The 23264-nt window shown below is 47.3% G+C and overlaps 1 protein-coding gene across 1 annotated transcript in view; it reads left to right on the top strand.

The window, feature by feature from the left end:
* TSNARE1 (t-SNARE domain containing 1) overlaps positions 1-23264 on the top strand; it is a gene marked incomplete in the record, with an annotated part of 405182 nt that overhangs the window by 137234 nt on the left and 244684 nt on the right. Inside the window, 2 exon segments of the mRNA XM_073629371.1 lie at positions 3381-3458; positions 12067-12136. Coding sequence (XP_073485472.1) covers positions 3381-3458; positions 12067-12136 — 148 coding nt within the window.

Below are 23264 nucleotides of genomic sequence, written 5' to 3'. Positions count from 1 at the left end.
CAATAACGGGGCCCAATTCCTCCCAGCGACATCAATAACGGGGCCCAATTCCTCCCAGCGACATCAATAACGGGGCCCAATTCCTCCCAGCGACATCAATAACGGGGCCCAATTCCTCCCAGCGACATCAATAACGGGGCCCAATTCCTCCCAGCGACATCAATAACGGGGCCCAATTCCTCCCAGCGACATCAATAATGGGGCCCAATTCCTCCCAGCGACATCAATAACGGGGCCCAATTCCTCCCAGCGACATCAATAATGGGGCCCAATTCCTCCCAGCGACATCAATAATGGGGCCCAATTCCTCCCAGCGACATCAATAACGGGGCCCAATTCCTCCCAGCGACATCAATAACGGGGCCCAATTCCTCCCAGCGACATCAATAACGGGGCCCAATTCCTCCCAGCGACATCAATAATGGGGCCCAATTCCTCCCAGCGACATCAATATCGGGGCCCAATTCCTCCCAGCGACACCAATAACGGGGCCCAATTCCTCCCAGCGACATCAATAACGGGGCCCAATTCCTCCCAGTGACACCATTAACGGGGCCCAATTCCTCCCAGTGACACCAATAACGGGACCCAATTCCTCCCAGTGACACCAATAACGGGGCCCAATTCCTCCCAGCGACATCAATAACGGGGCCCAATTCCTCCCAGTGACACCATTAACGGGGCCCAATTCCTCCCAGTGACATCAATAACGGGGCCCAATTCCTCCCAGTGACACCAATAACGGGGCCCAATTCCTCCCAGTGACACCAATAACGGGGCCCAATTCCTCCCAGCGACACCAATAACGGGGCCCAATTCCTCCCAGCGACATCAATAACGGGGCCCAATTCCTCCCAGCGACACCAATAATGGGGCCCAATTCCTCCCAGTGACACCAATAAAGGGGCCCAATTCCTCCCAGTAACACCAATAACGGGGCCCAATTCCTCCCAGTGAATGCCATAATGGGGCCCAATTCCTCCCAGTGAATGCCATAATGGGGCCCAATTCCTCTCAGTGACTTCAATAATGGGGCCCAATTCCTCCCAGTGACTTCAATAATGGGACCCAATTCCTCCCAGTGATGCCAGGACATTGTTTGCTCCTGATTGTTGCAGTCAGGCCCCTCTAAACTCTGAAGGACGGTATACTGGCCCTTTGTTTAGAACATTTGGAGACCCCCCCCTCCTCTATACAGGAATTGCTACCATGAGGTGACTTGTGAAGGGGGAGGGGTCCGGGAAGTAGAATTTGCGTTTTGGCTGTGAAGAAATGTGAATGGTTGTGTGGGGGGGTGAGATAGGGTCACCCATGTGTGGGGGGGTGAGATTGGGTCACCCATGTGTGGGGGGGTGAGATTGGGTCACCCATGTGTGGGGGGGTGAGATTGGGTCACCCATGTGTGTGGGGGGGGTGAGATTGGGTCACCCATGTGTGGGGAGGGTGAGATTGGGTCATCCATGTGTGGGGGGTGGGATTGGGTCATCCATGTGTGGGGGGGTGAGATTGGGTCATCCATGTGTGGGGGGGTGAGATTGGGTCACCCATGTGTGGGGGGGTGAGATTGGGTCACCCATGTGTGTGGGGGGGGTGAGATTGGGTCACCCATGTGTGGGGAGGGTGAGATTGGGTCATCCATGTGTGTGGGGGGGGTGAGATTGGGTCATCCATGTGTGTGGGGGGGGTGGGATTGGGTCACCCATGTGTGGGGGGGGTGGGATTGGGTCACCCATGTGTGGGGGGGGGGGTGGGATTGGGTCACCCATGTGTGTGGGGGGGTGAGATTGGGTCACCCATGTGTGGGGGGGTGAGATTGGGTCACCCATGTGTGGAGGGGGGTGAGATTGGGTCACCCGTGTGTGTGTGGGGGGGGTGAGATTGGGTCACCCATGTGTGTGTGTGGGGGGGTGAGATTGGGTCACCCATGTGTGTGTGTGTGTGTGTGTGTGTGTGTGGGGGGGGGGTGAGATTTGGGTCACCCATGTGTGGGGGAGGGGTGAGATTGGGTCACCCATGTGTGGGGGAGGGGGGTGAGATTGGGTCACCCATGTGTGGGGGGTGGGATTGGGTCACCCATGTGTGGGGGGTGGGATTGGGTCACCCATGTGTGGGGGGGTGGGATTGGGTCACCCATGTGTGGGGAGGGTGAGATTGGGTCATCCATGTGTGGGGGGTGGGATTGGGTCATCCATGTGTGGGGGGGTGGGATTGGGTCATCCATGTGTGGGGGGGTGAGATTGGGTCATCCATGTGTGGGGGGGTGAGATTGGGTCACCCATGTGTGGGGGGGTGAGATTGGGTCATCCATGTGTGGGGGGTGAGATTGGGTCACCCATGTGTGGGGGGGTGAGATTGGGTCACCCATGTGTGTGGGGGGGGTGAGATTGGGTCACCCATGTGTGGGGAGGGTGAGATTGGGTCATCCATGTGTGTGGGGGGGGTGAGATTGGGTCACCCATGTGTGGGGGGGGGTGGGATTGGGTCACCCATGTGTGGGGGGGTGAGATTGGGTCACCCATGTGTGGAGGGGGGTGAGATTAGGTCACCCGTGTGTGTGTGGGGGGGGTGAGATTGGGTCACCCATGTGTGTGTGTGGGGGGGTGAGATTGGGTCACCCATGTGTGTGTGTGTGTGTGTGTGTGTGGGGGGGGGGGGGTGAGATTTGGGTCACCCATGTGTGGGGGAGGGGTGAGATTGGGTCACCCATGTGTGGGGGAGGGGGGTGAGATTGGGTCACCCATGTGTGGGGGGTGGGATTGGGTCACCCATGTGTGGGGGGTGGGATTGGGTCACCCATGTGTGGGGGGGGTGGGATTGGGTCACCCATGTGTGGGGGGGTGGGATTTGGGTCACCCATGTGTGGGGGGGTGGGATTGGGTCACCCATGTGTGGGGGGGTGGGATTGGGTCACCCATGTGTGGGGGGTGGGATTGGGTCACCCATGTGTGGGGGGGTGGGATTGGGTCACCCATGTGTGGGGGGGTGGGATTGGGTCACCCATGTGTGGGGGGGTGGGATTGGGTCACCCATGTGTGGGGGTGGGATTTGGGTCACCCATGTGTGGGGGGGTGGGATTGGGTCACCCATGTGTGGGGGGGTGGGATTGGGTCACCCATGTGTGGGGGGGTGGGATTGGGTCACCCATGTGTGGGGGGGTGGGATTGGGTCACCCATGTGTGGGGGGGTGGGATTTGGGTCACCCATGTGTGGGGGGGTGGGATTTGGGTCACCAATGTGTGGGGAATGACGTTACCCTTCAGGTATTTTTGTTGATCACGGTGGCGATTTTGATTTAAATGTGCGTTTTTTTTTTCCATCACAGGATGATAAAGTTGTGGAAATTTTGAATATATTTATAATTCCGTTCTTTTTCTCTCCAGCCACCCAGGTTGACCCGAATGAGATCCAGGAGCTCTTCCAGCTCACCTCGGCCGATGTGTTCCGGATAAATGCGAATGGTGGGTATAAAACTGGCATTTTCCGTTGTTTGGCTTGTAGCTTAGTTGTAGCTTTCTGTATACTGATAACATGTTGGGTATCAATTTACTCGGCGTAATATAATCTTTCACAATATAAAAAAAAATTGGGCAAACTTTATTGTTGTCTTATTTTTTTAATTAAAAAAAATATTTTTTTCCCAAAAAAGTGCGCCTGTAAGAACGCTGTGCAAATACGGTGTGATAAAAAGTCTTGCAACGACCGCCATTTTATTCTCTAGGATGTCAGAAAAGACTGTATATATTGTTTGGGGGTTCTAAGTAATTTTCTAGCAAAAAAAAAAACAAAACTGATTTTTAACTTGTAAACAACAAGTTTGAAAAATAGGCCCGGTCCTTACGTGGTTAAAAGAGCCTTTAGGGCCAGTTCACATCACATGCAGTCCAGTGCATGTTTTTTTTCCTACAACAAAAGCGCATGGAAAGTAAGTTATATGTTTTCCAATGGAATAGTTCACACCAGTGCAGTCAGTTCCAGAAAAAAAGTAGAATATGCTGCCTTTTTCCCTGCACTGGAATGTGGTAAAATGCATCAAAAAATGCACCAGAATGAACTGCAAGGCATCTAAGTGGAAAAAAGAAGAAAAAAAAAAGCATCTGGAATGCATCCGGGGAAACATAAAAAATGCACCAGAACGCAACAAAAACGCGTTAACAAAGCGCATGCAGAGACGCATCCGGAAATTGTTTTTGGGGTGTGAACCAGCCCTCGACATCACTTTAAGCACCGTTGCTGGGAAGTTGCAGTGCCCCCTCCCCCTTTCTCTTGAAAAGGTCGGATTTAGTGGCAGTACTACTTGCCAGATGCAAAGTGTGGTATAACTTCTGCCGTGGCAGTGTGAGCAAACATCATCCTCAGGACACATCACAGGAAGCACCTACATGGTTAACAGAGGACAGAATTAAAATTAGACTTGAGAAACTTAACATTAATAAATCACCGGGACCAGATGGCTTGCATCCGAGGGTACTTAGGGAACTCAGTCAGGTGATTGCCAGACCGTTGTTCCTAATTTTTACAGACAGTCTATTGACTGGAATGGTACCAGCTGATTGGAGAAAAGCCAATGTAGCACCAATATTTAAAAAGGGCCCAAAAAACATCCCTGGGAATTACAGACCAGTTAGCCTAACATCAATAGTATGTAAACTCTTGGAGGGGATGATAAGGAACTATATACAAGATTTTAGTAATAAGAACGATATCATTAGCAGTAATCAGCATGGATTCATAAAGAATCGTTCTTGCCAAACCAATCTATTAACCTTCTATGAGGAGGTGAGTTGCCATCTAGATAAAAGAAGGCCCGTAGACGTGGTGTATCTGGATTTTACAAAAGCATTTGACACAGTTCCCCATAAACGTTTACTGTACAAAATAAGGTGCGTTGGCATGGACCATAGGGTGAGTACATGGATTGAAAACTGGCTACAAGGGCGAGTTCAGAGGGTGGTGATAAATGGGGAGTACTCAGAATGGTCAGGGGTGGGTAGTGGGGTCCCCCAGGGTTCTGTGCTGGGACCAATCCTATTTAATTTGTTCATAAACGACCTGGAGGATGGGATAAACAGTTCAATCTCTGTATTTAATACTGACACATAATCACACACATAGGTTGGACTTGATGGGCTTGTCTCTTTTTTCAACCTCACCTACTGTGTAACTATGTTAACTTCCAGGTGGGCAGTTGGGGGTGGTGGGCCAAACCAGAGCCTCAACCACCCCAAAATAAAGGTACAAAAATAAAATGGGTCGAGGGCATAAAGCATAACTTCCCCTTTAGGGTGGACCTCCGCTTTAACTATTCTTGGGGTGCTCCGGTCTGCTCCCGGGATCTTCCCTGCGGGGCGTGGCTTCAGGGGAGTGGAGAGATCGATGCAGTGCCTCTGCGGTGATGTCACATGTAGGCTTGCTATGGGACATCCACTGTCAGCTGTCCCTCCTCCTCCTCCCTGAAGCAGCCGCTGGGAGCCAATCAGGTGACCCAACAGGAACGCTCTGAGAATAGGCAAGTATAAGCATCGTCCTTTCGCAGGGTAGATCGAATTAGATTTATAAAGGGGGGGGGAGTAGGTTTAGGCTAGCCTGGACTCCGGCTTTGTGAAAAATACCACATATATTAATACCTCCAGAATGGCCGGTTTTCATCATTTACCTTTCAGAGCCGCAGTAAGTCCTCAATCAGGATGTAGACAACCAATCATAACAATCCACGTCTTCTGACTTTCCTGCAGGAAGCGTTGTACTGCCAGTTCTGCCCTCTAATCTTTATACTCCTCTATGTAATCCAAGAGACCAGAGGAGAGGTCCAGACATTCACCATGCTAAAACTGGCAGGATCGATTGTTTATGGCTGCATTGAGTCCCCCCCAGTCATGCCCTGCTAATTCTAGATTCGCCCCACGCATAGAACGCCGCCCTACTGGGGGCGGGGGGGTAACATCACATGGGAAGGAGATCTCAGTGAATCAATATCCCATAATTCTTTAGATTCACAGAAATTCTAGACGGGTTCTGTGGGTAGTGAAAGGGGATGAAAAATAACCGATTCCCTAACAAGGAAAACTATTCTGACTTTGTAGGTACCAGATTATAAAGATTAAAATAAAGTCTATTTTATTGTACACAACATTAAAAGTGAAGAAAGTAAAACCTGAATTTCGGACATCCTAGTAATGTCGGAACACAATGTACACTTACAGATTATGCCAGAAAATTGTTGGTGGTCACAAAAGGGGATCTCACATGAGATTCTTAACTCCAACACGTTTCACACGACAAAAGCTGGCTTCCTCAGGGAGAAATTGCATAAATCTCTGCTATTGGTAGCATTACATATAGCTTATTCCCATGAGTCGAAAGATGGGGGGGGGGTAGGAAAAGTTAAGGAGGGAAATATTTTCAGTATGACGCCAAGATGAAGAACATGGTGACATGACCTCCAACTTGAGGAGCAACGCATACAACTAACCTTCCATATTTTACCAGAAGAGTAGCTGATAGTTGAAATAGACTTCCAACAGAGGAAGGGAGTCCCTCAACAGTAAGTGGATTCAAATATGCCTTGATGGACCACCCCGTCACCTTCTACCATCATTCTTCTATGTTTTCCATGTGTCAGGCTGCATTCACACCTGAGCGATTATCTGCTTGAAGCTCAAAAACGCTGGAGAAGAAAAAAATCAATAGTTCTCTATGGAGACGGATCACATCTCTAGTCCAACGCCTGAAGCCAAACGCTTGAAGCTCAAACAACTTCTAGAGCTAGATGAGGGTTAGTTTCCCTACACACCAAAAGGCCACTTAACTAAAACTTGACCTTTTATTGTACATCATAAAAAGTATGTAAGTGACCATATCAGGTCTACCTATAGGATGAGGTCAATGCCATTATATGTAAAAATCAACGTTCTATCTCTATGTGGTAATATTAACATCTACCAAGTTTAAAGGGTGAAAACTTCTCTTGAATATATACATATAGGCAATATGGGGGTTATAATTTCCTCCTATATTCAATATAAAGGCTCCAGGCTTTAATAGAGGATATGTAAATGAAAGGTCTACTCACCAACACCACCTGGTATGAAGAGATGGGGGTATAGCCATCTCTCCTTCCATCTATTGGCCACATATAAAATTGAGATGAACAGAAAAAGAGAAGATATGCTAGTAAATACGATCTTACTGAGGATATGGGCGATCGATCTTCTGCTCTATGAAATTGTCTCTCAGATATGCAATACGGAGACAACTCATCCACGTGGACACTAATCACCACTGATGGACGAGCCCCGTATATCACCAGATCCACAAAAGAGCTTCTCTCTCAATCAAGGCTACATTGACACAAACCACATCTCACCCAACAAAAAAGAAAAATGGAGGGGAGGGGAGAAAATTATGTGTCAGGACAAAAAATTAAATCATGTGAACCTAAATGAAAATAGAAGGTGCTTCCAAAATCAAATCACCCAAACCGAACATGTCTCGGCTCTTAGAGCTTCGTTGGAGGTAAAAAAAATTTTTAAAAAGTGAAGAAATTGAGCAACCAAGAGTAGCTGACTGTCACATGGTTAAAAGATAAAAAGAAAAAAAAAAAAAGATGTGTGTGTATATATATATATATATATCTATCAAAGAACTTCTGGAGCTTTTTTGTCACTTAAATTGGGCAGATTTTGGAAGTTTTTTGCGTGTTTCTATCCTCATAGAAATGAATGGAAACACGCCATTCCCGTGTTTTTTGCGCTTATTCTCACGCTTTGTCTCACATTTTTGCACGATTTTCTGCTCCGAATGAAAAATCTAAAAATTAAAATAGTATATGAATAAATTAATGTAAAATAAATACACAAATAACTAAAAATCATCATAAGTAAAATAAATTCATATGTACTAATACATTAATAACCTCTAACCTTAAAAAATATGAAATACATTATTAACACCCAAACAAAAAAATGCATCAATAATTTATTTAGGGTTGGAGTGTTTAGTTTTATATTTTTTAAAGGGTAAGGGTTAATTTTTGTTACTTAGTATTCATTTATTGAATTTATTTTTTACTTATGATTTGTATTTATTTGTATATGTATTTTACATTTGTTCATTTATTATTATTCATATAATAATAAAAAATAAAATAAATAACCCTAACGCAAACCTAAACTGAACTCGAACTCCTTACCCTAACGAAAAAACATTATAATAAATAATAATAAAAGAAGAAATAAAAGCTAAAGGAAAAGCTAAAAAAGCTGAAATGCCCAGCAACAAATGATGCAACAGATACGTTTTCTCAAAAAAAAAACCGCTAAAGCCCAAAAATGCTGCATACAAACCCGCAAGTCCCGCCAAAAATGCGCGAAAAAAACGCTCAAAGATGCTACGCTCAGGTGTGATTGCAGCTTTAGTCTTAGAGAAGTACACTGCTTGCTTAACCACTTCCCAACTGGACCGTAGCAAAAAGACGAATTCGGTCGGAAGTGGAATACCGGGGTTATGGTTGCAGCGATATGCCATAGCCCCAATATTGTTTCTTTCAGCCGGCAATTCTCTAACTGCTAAAAGTGATCCAAGTGGCTGATTAGTTGCTGGATCACTTTCTAGAAGCCGCATGAGGGGTCATTCTCACCCACCAACCCCCCCATCCCCTCCTCACCAGTCGCTTTCTGTTGATTTTCTGGCTTACCGGGATGATTGGTGAGTTCGGGAACTGATCTGGCAGTTGTAGCGGCTGACCACAGAGATTACGTAGTTTCTATTTTTTTTTTTTTTTAAGTCCATCTAGTTCAACCAATAAAAGGGAAAAGTAAAAAAAAAAAACGCAATCCCATATACACAATCCTATACCCACAGTTGATCCAGAGGAAGGCAAAAAACCCCAGCAAAGTATGATCCTATTTGCTCCTGCAGGGGAAAAAATTCCTTCCTGACCCCCCCCCCCCGAGAGGCAATCGGATTTTCCCTGGATCAACTTTACTTCTAAATGTTATTAATGGTAGATCAGCTGAGGAAAGATGGCCTCAGCTAAACTCTATGGTTTAGGAGGACCACTTCTGGTCCAATGTAATCCATGGCTTTTTTTAATTAATTTTTTTCATCTAATGCTTTCCATTGTCGAGGAGAGATTTAAGGTCTTCGAGATCCATAAAGAGGGCCTGTCATGATATTATTATTGCATGGGATGTGTATATATCTTGCGATGGCAATAAAAGTGATCAAAAAGTTTTTTTTTTTTTTTGAAAAGGGATAGTGTAAAAAAAAAAATAAAATTAAGCGGCCCCATCCCCCCCCCCTGCTTGCGCACAGTGGCGAATGCATAAGTAGGTCACGCCCACATATGTAAACGGTATTCAAACCACACATGTGAGGTATTGTCGCAAACTTTAGAGATTTTTAAGTACCGTAGTTTGCCGCCAATCCACGATTGTGCGCAATTTTAAAGTGTGACGCGTTGGGTATCTATTTACTTGGCGTAACTTCATCTTTATTTTTTTTATTTTTTTTATTACATTTACAAAGCAAGACCTCTACCCATGCCACATCCAACATTCTATTAGGGAAAAAAGGAGGTTGCAAGGACACACCCTGATTGTACTGGACTTTATTGGCATCACATGAGACTAGAACAAATTTCATAAAATTATGAATTTTATTTATAACCTTTTAAAATTCAAGAAATTGTAAAGTATTTTACCCCCAAAAATTGTGTTTGAAAATTTGTGACATAAAAAATTGGAACGACCACCATTTTACAGTTCATCTGGAAAGTATTCACAGCGCTTCACTTTTTCCACATTTTGTTATTTTACAGCCTTATTCCAAAATGGATTAAATTCATTATTTTCCTTAAATAATTATTATTTTCCCATAATGACAACGTGAGAGAAGTTTGTTTAAAATCTTTGCACAGTTTTTAAAAATAAAAAAGGAAACAAATCCCATGTACATAAGTATCACAGACTCCTCCCATGTACATAAGTATCACAGACTCCTCCCATGTACAGAAGTATCACAGACTCCTCCCATGTACATAAGTATCACAGGCTCCTCCCATGTACATAAGTATCACAGGCTCCTCCCATGTACATAAGTATCACAGGCTCCTCCCATGTACATAAGTATCACAGGCTCCTCCCATGTACATAAGTATCACAGGCTCCTCCCATGTACATAAGTATCACAGACTCCTCCCATGTACATAAGTATCACAGACTCCTCCCATGTACATAAGTATCACAGACTCCTCCCATGTACATAAGTATCACAGACTCCTCCCATGTACATAAGTATCACAGACTCCTCCCATGTACATAAGTATCACAGGCTCCTCCCATGTACATAAGTATCACAGGCTCCTCCCATGTACATAAGTATCACAGGCTCCTCCCATGTACATAAGTATCACAGGCTCCTCCCATGTACATAAGTATCACAGACTCCTCCCATGTACAGAAGTATCACAGGCTCCTCCCATGTACAGAAGTATCACAGGCTCCTCCCATGTACAGAAGTATCACAGGCTCCTCCCATGTACAGAAGTATCACAGGCTCCTCCCATGTACAGAAGTATCACAGGCTCCTCCCATGTACAGAAGTATCACAGGCTCCTCCCATGTACAGAAGTATCACAGGCTCCTCCCATGTACAGAAGTATCACAGGCTCCTCCCATGTACAGAAGTATCACAGGCTCCTCCCATGTACAGAAGTATCACAGGCTCCTCCCATGTACAGAAGTATCACAGACTCCTCCCATGTACAGAAGTATCACAGGCTCCTCCCATGTACAGAAGTATCACAGGCTCCTCCCATGTACAGAAGTATCACAGGCTCCTCCCATGTACAGAAGTATCACAGGCTCCTCCCATGTACATAAGTATCACAGGCTCCTCCCATGTACATAAGTATCACAGGCTCCTCCCATGTACATAAGTATCACAGGCTCCTCCCATGTACATAAGTATCACAGGCTCCTCCCATGTACATAAGTATCACAGACTCCTCCCATGTACATAAGTATCACAGGCTCCTCCCATGTACATAAGTATCACAGGCTCCTCCCATGTACATAAGTATCACAGGCTCCTCCCATGTACAGAAGTATCACAGGCTCCTCCCATGTACAGAAGTATCACAGGCTCCTCCCATGTACAGAAGTATCACAGGCTCCTCCCATGTACAGAAGTATCACAGGCTCCTCCCATGTACAGAAGTATCACAGGCTTCTCCCATGTACAGAAGTATCACAGGCTCCTCCCATGTACAGAAGTATCACAGGCTCCTCCCATGTACAGAAGTATCACAGGCTCCTCCCATGTACAAAAAAAAAAAAATCTTTACGTATCCTTTCACGTTGTCATTATGGGGGATTGTTTGTAGAATTTGGAGGAAAATAATGAATCTAATCCATTGTGGAATAAGGCCGTAATATAAGAAATTGTGGGAAAAGTGAAGCGCTGTGTATACTTTCCGGATGCTCTGTATTGTCTAAGGCCTCAGCTAAAAAAAAAAACACATATAAAATGTTTGCTGGTTTTAAATAATTTATATCTATCAATATATATCTATCTATATATATATATATAATGTTTGGTGGTTTTACATAATTAGCAACAAAAACACAAATTTTTACATTTGAGAGAAGTGTCAGAATTGTCCGGTAAGCAATTGGTTAAAAATATATATATATATATATATATATATACTGTCTAATTTTCAGCTATGTATTGGTATATATTGATTGTATCTGGGTAGAAGTTCTCTGTAAGCCCCGATAGGTTCCTCTGCCGTGCGTCCTTCAGCAGGATTTATTAGAATTTGTGGAATGACACGTCTTTGCAGTCCCCCCAATGACTTGACATTCCGTGTGCGGAGTGTTCGTGCACGCAGCGTGCATCCTTTATAAAGTTGATTGAGAGCAGAAGTGTGCGCTAGGTGAGGAACGGGAGCTTTACATGTTGTCAATGTGCCTTTGTGTGATAAGCCGTAGCCGGCGGTGACTTGCAGGGGGGGACGGATGGCTTCCGGGATTCAGCTTCTTCTTGTGTCTCTCTTGTTGACAGTGCAGTCTTTGGAGAAAATCCTGCGCTCCCTGGGGACTCCTAGCGACACACCAGAGCTGAGAGAGCATCTGTAAGTTCTCCCCTCCCCTCCCTCCTGATTATCTTCCCACTTGTATCACGCCGGCCGGCTAATTTTATTACCCTCCATGTCACCCTTTCCCGCCAGAGAAAACTGATTATTCATTCTATTTTATTTTTTATGTTTTTTGACAACAAACATGAATTGAACAACTTCCTGCCAAGAGACACTTTAAGATCTTTATCCTCCAATCGCAGTCACCGTACACCTCATCCAATCACACATCACTTTTCAGTGTAAAGATGGTTTTATTTTTATTTTTTTATTTATTTTTTTATGGTTTCTTGCACCACCTGTACGTTGTTGGGCCTCCATCACACAGGTGGACCAATGCGAAGCGCTAGAGAAGCTAAAGCCTCTATTGGTGTAGATTGCATATAGATGAAGTGTGGTGTACCATCATCCAATTAGAAGGAAAAAGACTGGGAGATCGGTCCCCACCCAGTCACCCATAGAAAGGGGATTTTGAAGGAATATCTCGGTACCAACTTACACAGCGTATACTCCAGATTTGATAAAAGATATTCAATTCTTTACTGATACAAAAAACCTATAAAACAGGATATCCAAATCAGGGGATTTGATTTAAATCATAATTTTTAAAGAGTAACTGTCATCTCTGTCCTGCAGCGGCTCCTCCTCTGTCCCACTGTTGGCCCCCCCCTCTGTCCCGCTGTTGGCCCCCCCCTCTGTCCCGCTGTTGGCCCCCCCCTCTGTCCCGCTGTTGGCCCCTCCTCTGTCCCGCTGTTGGCCCCTCCTCTGTCCCGCTGTTGGCCCCTCCTCTGTCCCGCTGTTGGCCCCTCCTCTGTCCCACTGTTGGCCCCTCCTCTGTCCCGCTGTTGGCCCCCTCCTGTGTCCGGCTGTTGGCCCCCTCCTGTGTCCGGCTGTTGGCCCCCTCCTGTGTCCCGCTATGGGCCCCTTCTCTGTCCGGCTGTTGGCCCCTCCTTTGTCCCGCTGTTGGCCCCCTCCTCTGTCCCGCTGTTGGCCCCCTCCTCTGTCCCGCTGTTGGCCCCCTCCTCTGTCCGGCTGTTGGCCCCCTCCTCTGTCCGGCTGTTGGCCCCCTCCTGTGTCCGGCTGTTGGCCCCCTCCTGTGTCCGGCTGTTGGCCCCCTCCTGTGTCCGGCTGTTGGCCCCCTCCTGTGTCCGGCTGTTGGCCCCCTCCTGTGTCCGGCTGTTGGCCCCCTCCTGTGTCCGGCTGTTGGCCCCCTCCTGTGTCCGGCTGTTGGCCCCCTCCTGTGTCCGGCTGTTGGCCCCCTCCTGTGTCCGGCTGTTGGCCCCCTCCTGTGTCCGGCTGTTGGCCCCCTCCTGTGTCCGGCTGTTGGCCCCCTCCTGTGTCCGGCTGTTGGCCCCCTCCTGTGTCCGGCTGTTGGCCCCCTCCTGTGTCCGGCTGTTGGCCCCCTCCTGTGTCCGGCTGTTGGGCCCCCCCCTGTGTCCGGCTGTTGGCCCCCCCCTGTGTCCGGCTGTTGGCCCCCCCTGTGTCCGGCTGTTGGCCCCCCCCTGTGTCCGGCTGTTGGCCCCCCCCTGTGTCCGGCTGTTGGCCCCCCCCTGTGTCCGGCTGTTGGCCCCCTCCTGTGTCCGGCTGTTGGCCCCCTCCTGTGTCCGGCTGTTGGCCCCCTCCTGTGTCCGGCTGTTGGCCCCCTCCTGTGTCCGGCTGTTGGCCCCCTCCTGTGTCCGGCTGTTGGCCCCCTCCTGTGTCCGGCTGTTGGCCCCCTCCTGTGTCCGGCTGTTGGCCCCCTCCCGTGTCCGGCTGTTGGCCCCCTCCCGTGTCCGGCTGTTGGCCCCCTCCCGTGTCCGGCTGTTGGCCCCCTCCCGTGTCCGGCTGTTGGCCCCCTCCCGTGTCCGGCTGTTGGCCCCCTCCCGTGTCCGGCTGTTGGCCCCCTCCTCTGTCCCATTCACTTTAATGGGATGGCTGGTAATGCGGCAGTGACACAAGAAGGTGAGGGACGTGGCGGCATCCTGATCCAAATACTTTTTGAAAAACATCATAAAAGGTGTATAGTAAAAATCCAATTATATCACCAAAACTCATGTCCCCTGTTGAGGATTAGGATATGGTGGGTTCCACGGATATCATTGTTCTCAACATGTTTCGCCGAGTTCTACCGCTTCATCAGGAGACTGAAATCTGAAATCAGTCATATATCTGAAATCAGTCATAATGACCGTAAACACCAAATATCACAAAGTATGAAAATATTCAACAACCAATAATAATGTAGAAAAGGGAGGAGAAAGAGCGCAATGTCACTTACCCAGGACCCAGGCCTAGCGGGAGTCAAAGCACCCACCAGGGTTCCCCCACAGTGGCTATGGGGGGACGTGCAAAAATGGACAGACGTCTATTTTGAGTAATGACCATGTATGAGTGGAAAATATTCAATCATAGGACAATTGGAAAGGAAAAAGGGGGGGGGGGGGGCGCTGTCTACACCTGTACAGGTGTGTTCTGTTCCATGTGTCACTCCCGCAGGTATGTAAAGTTGGGGATGTGCGCTGAAATCCAGCAGTCGTTTACCTGTTGTCCAGCTGCACGGAATACCGGGGGGGGGTGAAGACGGCCCCTTGTTTTGGGTGTATGGACCCGGTGGGTGCGCCTGTGGGAATGAAGCCTTACCCTGCAGGGCACACGACTCGTTCACCTAAAGCCCGAATGGAACTAATTGGAATCCATTAAATATATTAATGGGTGAAAAAATAAACAATAAAAATAAAAGGTGTGCACAGTCTTACATTATTTTTCTTCTAAAGCAGCCACAATTTGGAAAAGCCCGTCCCTTGCCAGCATGCTGCAGAGTAGGACTTTTGTGCAGTTTTGTTTTCATTCAATCAGTGGGTTAAACGAAAGAACCTGACAGATCTCTGCATCAGCATAGGCAATGCATTGCTTAGAGCCAATGGTGCTGCTGCTCTGTCTCAGCTAATCAGGAGGAGTGTCCTGGATGGTTAAGGGGATCGTGGACATCACTGCCGCTGGTCCCTTCCCCCGGGGCCCGCCGCTGGTCCCTTCCCCCGGGGCCCGCCCCTGGTCCCTTCCCCTGGGGCCCGCCGCTGGTCCCTTCCCCCGGGGCCCGCCCCTGGTCCCTTCCCCCGGGGCCCGCCGCTGGTCCCTCCCTCCCCCCCCCCCGGGCCCTCCGCTGGTCCCTCCCCCCCCCCCCCCGGGGCCCGCCGCTGGTCCCTTCCACCGGGGCCCGCTGCTGGTCCTGCCCCAGGACAGATTTCACGGTCAGACACTGGAAGTCGTTGTATCTGGTCCGCTTTTTTGCACAGGATTCTTCACCATTTTATTAAATTTTTTTTCTGTGTGCATAAAAAATAAGTGGAGAGACGCTCTGTCACAATTTGTATCAGATTAAATTGAAACTCTTGTGTAAACGTAAAGGAAAGGTCTGCTAGGTGCTGGAAGCCATTGCTAGGCAACAAATGAAGAGCAATGAGCTCCGCTACTTCCATCTAAACTCTGATTGCTCACCGGGGTCTTGTATGCAGTAATCTCTGTGGGTAGCCTCAGGCGACATCTCACCCACCACATTTTATCCAACTTTCTCTCCCCATGTGGTCCCTGTAGACTCCAGGATCCTCGCATCACCTTCACTTGTGTGTTTTTTGTTTGTTTTTTTTCCATCTTGCTGCATTCCCTCTTTAATGTTTCCATCTAATACAACAATGATTCTCAACCAGGGTTACTAGAGGGGGTTGCTAGGGGTTTTCTCCCAGAGGTTGCTTAAGGGGTTTCCTCCCAGAGGTTGCTTAAGGGGTTTCCTCCCAGAGCAATTTTTGACTCCGATAAGTTTCCTCTGACACCATTCATCTTTTTTAGCTGTCTATAAGGGGGAAATTCTTCCCAGTGACCACAAGTGTAAGGAGCATCCTTCCCAACGACCCTCACACTAATGTATCATGAGTTGTAGATCAAGTAATTATCAGAGGTTCCCTGAAACCGGAAAGTTATTTCTAGATTTCCTCTGTGTTGCAGCTGCAGGGAGACCACAGACAAAACTGAGGACAAGTCCTTTGTTCTCTGCTTGACTTTTGTATGGCACACCTTCCACTGTACAGGTCCTCTTTAATTTGAGTTCAATGTAATCCAATGTAAACAGAATCCAGAGAGTATATAAAGTATGAGGATCCTGCCAGTGGGTGTGCTTGGGAATGTCTCTCCTGCCTCACAAGCCAGGGTTCCCAGATCACTACATTGCTGACCAAAGGCGGTGGGCTGGACTGGTATAGCACAGCAGATCAGGGGGGTGCAATTTCAGGCTCCTGCGGACTCTCAGCATAGCTGTCTGCTCGTACCTCGTACAGGCAGGCAGTTGCTGGAGAGCCGGAGGAATTAATGGACTACAAGAGAGCTCACCGGCACCCTCATTCATTGAGAACTACAAAATGTCATGTGCAATGGCTGACTGTACTTGTAGGCATTCATTCACGGGAAATAGTGAATGAATGATGCGCCTGTGTGGGCGGAGCCCCAAACGTCTGCATTGGTTTCAAATTGTGACAGCTATTCCAGGGAGTGGATCACCATTCTACTGTCACAGGGAAGGAGGACTGGGGGAGGCTGCAGATGCTGGAACATGTTCTACCTGAAAGCGCATCTGCACCCACCTTGCCCGCTTTTTTTTTTTTTTCACCCCCGGCTTACCTTAAGGTGGTATTTGCACATTTCACATACCCATCCAGTGATGTCATGCTGAGATCCTCTCATTCCCTGCCACAGCTCTGTCCTGCACCACCATGTTCTTTTCTAACATCATCGAGAGGCCCGTCAGCTCTTTCTGGTTTGGCAGGAGCAGGCAAGCCTCCCGATGATGCGCTGATAGGCCCACCCCCTTCTTCTTTTATGAATGGAAGGCTATGCCTTCTGGGGTATTTGGCTTGCATATCCCAGGAGGCACAGCGGGCGGGGTGTATGTCATTCTCCTAAGGCGACTAACGTTCGGGAGGGAGGTGGGGCCGGACATTTTTGCCTTTTAAAAATAGCTACAGAAGATGGAAGGAGTGGAGGGAAGAAGTGGAAGAGGGTTTAAGTCCACTTTAAAAACGAGTGAAACATGTTCCAAAGGGGAACTTGGCCTTTAATTTTATGGTGATATCTGCAGGTCATTTGGACCCCTCTGGAAGCTTGGCCTAAAAACTCCCAGGTCTCTCCTGTAATGCTGGGGCTGGGTGTCCTATGGTTTTCACCTCCTAGCAGCAGATCAGGACATGGGGATTATTAACTGGGAGTTTTTCAGCCAGGTCTCCAGAGGAGCCCAAATGGTTTACAGATATGACAAGAGGCTTAACAGGAGCCAACCAACCTCCCAGCATGTCTTTGGAGTGTGGAAGGACTTGGAGGAAAACCAGACAGGCAAAGGGAGAACATGCAAACTCCAGGCAGGTAGTGCTGTTGTTTGGATTCGAACCAACAACCCCAGTGCTGCCGGGTGGAAGTGCTAACCACTTAGCCGCTGTGGAAAAAGGTGAACTTAGAAACAATAGGGCCCAGTCAGACCTGTGCATTTTGATAACTCATGCTTTCCTGTGGTGCGATGCCATTCAATTGGTGCAGCACCTCAACACACAACTACAGTAGTGGATGATGTACTGTACTGCACCACAACGCACACTTGTACATGGTGGTTCAGCGACTTAAGAAAAAGTGGGCATGCCGGTTTTTGAAGTGCTTAGACCATCTCAATCAGTGATGTGGCTGCCTTAATGCAGAGCCTGGACCCATCCATGCAATGGAATGTCAGATGAGCAACACCCATATGTTCTGTCATGGACCATACCTGAACAGTTCAGCGTTAGTGTCTCCAGGCTTGGAAGACCACCATAGACTCCCTGGCCACGTTCTTTAGCATTAAGTATTGCTGACACTTTCAAGTTCTCGTTTTAGTAAATCCTGTCGAGTAGAAGCAGCTGAGCTGGTGTGGAGAGAGTCGGAACCAATCACCATCTCCTTCTCCTGTTAGAATGACTGTGAAATTATTAATGCGGAAGTGCTAAAGATGGCACAGTGACACCTCGTCACACAGCCGCTAATCTGTGCCACGTGTCCAACCTGATTTATTATATAACTGGGCCAGAAGCCGAGTCTGACTCCTCTCACATGAAGGAAAGTAACTTTGTCCTGGTATACACCAATCAGCCGTAACATTATCATCACCCACCTAATATTGAGTATTTTTGATACTTTTTTTATATTTTGATACCATTATAGTCTTTTCAACTTAGTGGCTAGGGGTTTTTCTGTACAATCAATTTTTTAAAATCTGTCCATTTCATTTTCGATTTCTGGCCAAGTGCATCCTGAATTTTTGGGTCTCGGTCTCGAATTTTTACTATTTCTCACTATAGATATATATGGCGCTTTGTTTCTGTGATGTAGTTATCTTTATTTTTCTATGTTTTAGTAGTGATAAAAACATTCAACCATAAACATGTAACTGAATAGTATCCGTAATAAACTCTGTCAGGGGTCCTCAACCCCCAGGCAGCGTACAGGTGTCGGTACTCGGCCTACTGGGGGTGGATTGCGGGCGAGCCAGCCGTCACAACCTTCTCTGCCACTTACCAGAGGGTGCCCGCTCCCCCTCTCCAAGCACCACTATTACCTTCTTTCTCTGTGGTGACCTTAGCTACGGATAGGGAGAGGAGTAGGAGAGCCAGGCTGGCCTGGAGGTGAAAGGCTGCAAACACCGACACCCTTCAATGGGAACAAGTTGCGTCAACAAATGTTGTTCCCCCCCCCCCCCCCCCCCCCCCCCCCGGAGGTGACAGGCGATGCTCATGCAAAGGGAGGTGGCAGGCTGCACAACCCCTTCCCCAAAGGAGGTAGCAGGCAGCAGCAACAACCCTCCCGATCTGTGGAGGGGTTGTTTTGAACCTGGTGCCCAGGAGGTTGAGGACAAGGGGCACCCCCCTCTCCCCCAAAGGTAAAAGGCAGGACTCAGTGTCTCCATATCGGTGATAATTTGACTCTCTGGTGCTCCCACCTTGCTTTCCGTCCGCCACATTCAGAAAATGCACACAAAACACACGATGGACCTCAAATTATAAAGCTGATTTTGTCCTCAAAGAGCCTCCATAGGACACTATGATGCTTTGGACTGTCATATGGGGAGACCTTTTAAGTGCATTATGACAATTGAATCTGAGTTGTATTATATTTTGTTGAGCGCGTCTCTCTGAAGATGAGAGATAGAAAGCACCAAGGGAGCACCAGAGAATACAAATATATATACAGTATATTGGGTCGGAGCTGTAACCGCCGATTGAGCGTTTTTCAGATCTGTAAATGTCACATCATAAATAACTCAACTGATCATTACAATTATAACCTAAAGCGCCAGCTCCCTGAAAACCCGCCGCGGTTTCCTGTGAATGCGTGGTCCTTGCAGCGCACCAACTCCCGCTAACTTTGTATCGGCGTGTAAAACCGATGACAAAGTTAAGTAATGATATAGATGTTTTACTGGGGACACCGAATACCCATAAAAAGTGAATACTCAGATGTGGTAATCTCTTTACGTTCAGAGCGGCGCTTTCATGTCCGGATTAGAGAGCAGCAGGAATAAATAGAGAGAGCGCAGAGCCAGCTCAGCTCAAGGCTGTAGGCTGCGCATTCAAGGTATTACTTTGAAGGGATTAGCATATCAGCATGACTCTAAACGACGTGTCAGAGTATTTATGGAAACGGCCGCTTTTCCCCTCCAGCTTCCTCAAAGCCGTGTAGGAAATCGACATGTGATAGGATGAAACGCTCCCCTCAATTAAACAAGCTGACACTTAAAAGCCGTCTAAGGGCTTTGGCCAGACACAATCGATTCATTAAATTGTGATTATTTAAATGCTGCAACCTTTGACTCAGTCCATCAGAGTCCATCCTTTACTCTGAATTCACGACTCGATTCACTAGAGCACAGCCAACGGGATGACCCACCGGGGTTTGCTTCACCTGGAAGGTTGTCCCTTTACCCTGAATGCCCAACTCTATCCATCAGAGTGCAGAGAACGGGACATCACACCGGGGTTTGCTTCACCTGGAAGGTTGTCCCTTTACCCTGAATGCCCAACTCTATCCATCAGAGTGCAGAGAACGGGACATCACACCGGGGTTTGCTTCACCTGGAAGGTTGTCCCTTTACCCTGAATTCCCAACTCTATCCATCAGAGTGCAGAGAACGGGACATCACACCGGGGTTTGCTTCACCTGGAAGGTTGTCCCTTTACCCTGAATTCCCAACTCTATCCATCAGAGTGCAGAGAACGGGACATCACACCGGGGTTTGCTTCACCTGGAAGGTTGTCCCTTTACCCTGAATTCCCAACTCTATCCATCAGAGTGCAGAGAACGGGACATCACACCGGGGTTTACTTCACCTGGAAGGTTGTCCCTTTACCCTGAATTTTTAACTCGATCCATCAGAGTGCAGACAACGGGACATCCCACCGGGGTTTGCTTCACCTGGAAGGTTGTCCCTTTACCCTGAATTCCCAACTCTATCCATCAGAGTGCAGAGAACGGGACATCCCACCGGGGTTTGCTTCACCTGGAAGGTTGTCCCTTTACCCTGAATTCCCAACTCGATCCATCAGAGTGCAGACAACGGGACATCCCATTACCCTGAATTCCCTCTGCTCGGATACCGTCCCTCAACTGGTTCCATAATTGTATTGATGGAGCTCAAAGAAATGGAACATTGGGCCCGCAGTTACTACTCACATGAAACCCACTCTTGGTGTTTGGAAAAAGGCCAAAGAAAGTTACAGGGACCCCCACATTCCATCTCTCCACTTACCCCACTCTGGGGTAAAAATATCATAAGAGTATCTCCAACTCCACACCACTATACACACCTGTACACCTCGTAATCATAAATTTGCAGAGTGAGAGTCCAATAACACATCTTCACAGCACTTCATTTGGAAAGAGGTACGCAATCTGGAACATCCAAATAAGTGCAGCAGAATGCTATCGCGTTTCAGCCAGTCTTGATCTTGGCTGAAACACGTGGGATTCTGCTAAGTTTGCTTGAATGTCCTTATCTTATACCAGATAATAAAGTACTGTGAAGAATTATCAGACTCCAGTTTTCTCTTCAGATTTATCCATCTGGGGCGGGGGAGAGAGGAGGCATTCTTTTAGACTTCAACACACTTAGATTCCTTCCATCTACCTAATTGGATTTTTTTTTTTTTTTTTCGAGACAAGAAGTGCGTGCTCAATTTTCTGACACCAATAATAATCACATCAGAACCAATTGAAAGACTTTTAATTACAGATAGGCTAGGAAAACCATTTTCTTAATAATTCAATGTGTATCCCCTCCCACCCCCCCAGGTGTTGCTGTGCTCCGGGTCCCAATACAGTCTCCCCTAGGATTAGCCTAGGAAAGGTGCTCCATATCCAGGCAATAGAGATTAATGACATAGTGAAGAATACCATTTTTTTTTAAATAACGTAATGCACTTACATGTAAAAACAATGTATGCCTTAAAAAAAAAACCCATATATGCCTACATTAACGATGGCCACCATGTTTTCCTGGTGTCGAAAATTACGTTGACCGGAAGTCATCACCCAACCCGTTTCTTCATAGGAATTTACTTCATCAGGAGCTGATAAGTGAAAGGGTGACATTCTGTCCCTGACTGAGGAAGACTGGGATGACTGTCTACAACTACTGTATACCTATCGTGTATGATCTCAGCCAGGAATAGGTTCATACAACTTAAAAACTCTTCTCCATCTATCCAGTGACTAAGGCTATGTGTTGGTGTGGTGTAGAGAGGGGCACCTTTCCTTATGTAGTATGGAGATGTCCTCAGCTCCAGACCTCCTGGAGTTGGTTGGTAAATACCGTAAACATGGTAATGGGGCTGACCCTAGTGCTCAATTCATTAATTCACTTGCCACTCTCTTGCCACTTTCTTCACTGTCTTTTATGTCAGAATTTAAATCCTCCAAAACTGAAAATTATCCACCCCATCCACAACAAATATGGAGAGGGCAATCAACGAGGGTCCTCAAGTATGCAGCATGAATCAAATACTTGACCCCGTGAAACCCGTCACCACAGTGAGACAAGAGGCTTACCAGAAAGCCAGTGACCACCCTTATTCAGGGGGGTCTCAAAACGCTTGTTGCATCTGGAATCCGCTGGAGAGATGTTCTGATGTTTATGTCCTGATGGGGACGTTTAGGACATCAGAACATCTCTCCAGCAGATCCCAGATCCAACAAGCGTTTTGTGACCCGCCTCAATAAGGGTGGTCACTGGCTTTCTGGTAAGCCTCTTGTCTCACTGTGGTGACGGGTTTCACGTGGCCAAGTATTTGATTCATACTTCACAAGGAATCTCTCTCATTGAATCCATACTTCACAAGGGATCTCTCTCATTGAATCCATACTTCACAAGGGATCTCTCTCATTGAATCCATACTTCACAAGGGATCTCTCTCATTGAATCCATACTTCACAAGGGATCTCTCTCATTGAATCCATACTTCACAAGGGATCTCTCTCATTGAATCCATACTTCACAAGGGATCTCTCTCATTGAATCCATACTTCACAGGGGATCTCTCTCATTGAATCCATACTTCACAAGGGATCTCTCTCATTGAATTCATACTTCACAAGGGATCTCTCATTGAATTCATACTTCACAAGAGATCTCTCTCATTGAATCCATACTTCACAAGGGATCTCTCTCATTGAATCCATACTTCACAAGGGATCTCTCTCATTGAATCCATACTTCACAAGGGATCTCTCTCATTGAATCCATACTTCACAGGGGATCTCTCTCATTGAATCCATACTTCACAAGGGATCTCTCTCATTGAATCCATACTTCACAAGGGATCTCTCTCATTGAATCCATACTTCACAAGGGATCTCTCTCATTGAATCCATACTTCACAAGGGATCTCTCTCATTGAATCCATACTTCACAAGGGATCTCTCTCATTGAATCCATACTTCACAAGGGATCTCTCTCATTGAATCCATACTTCACAAGGGATCTCTCTCATTGAATCCATACTTCACAGGGGATCTCTCTCATTGAATCCATACTTCACAAGGGATCTCTCTCATTGAATTCATACTTCACAAGGGATCTCTCATT

This window comes from Aquarana catesbeiana, linkage group LG05 (assembly GCF_042186555.1).
Source record: "Aquarana catesbeiana isolate 2022-GZ linkage group LG05, ASM4218655v1, whole genome shotgun sequence".
NCBI lineage: Eukaryota > Metazoa > Chordata > Amphibia > Anura > Ranidae > Aquarana > Aquarana catesbeiana.
The sequence above is the reverse complement of the archived record's forward strand: the minus strand, read 5'-3'. Positions and strand labels throughout refer to the sequence as shown.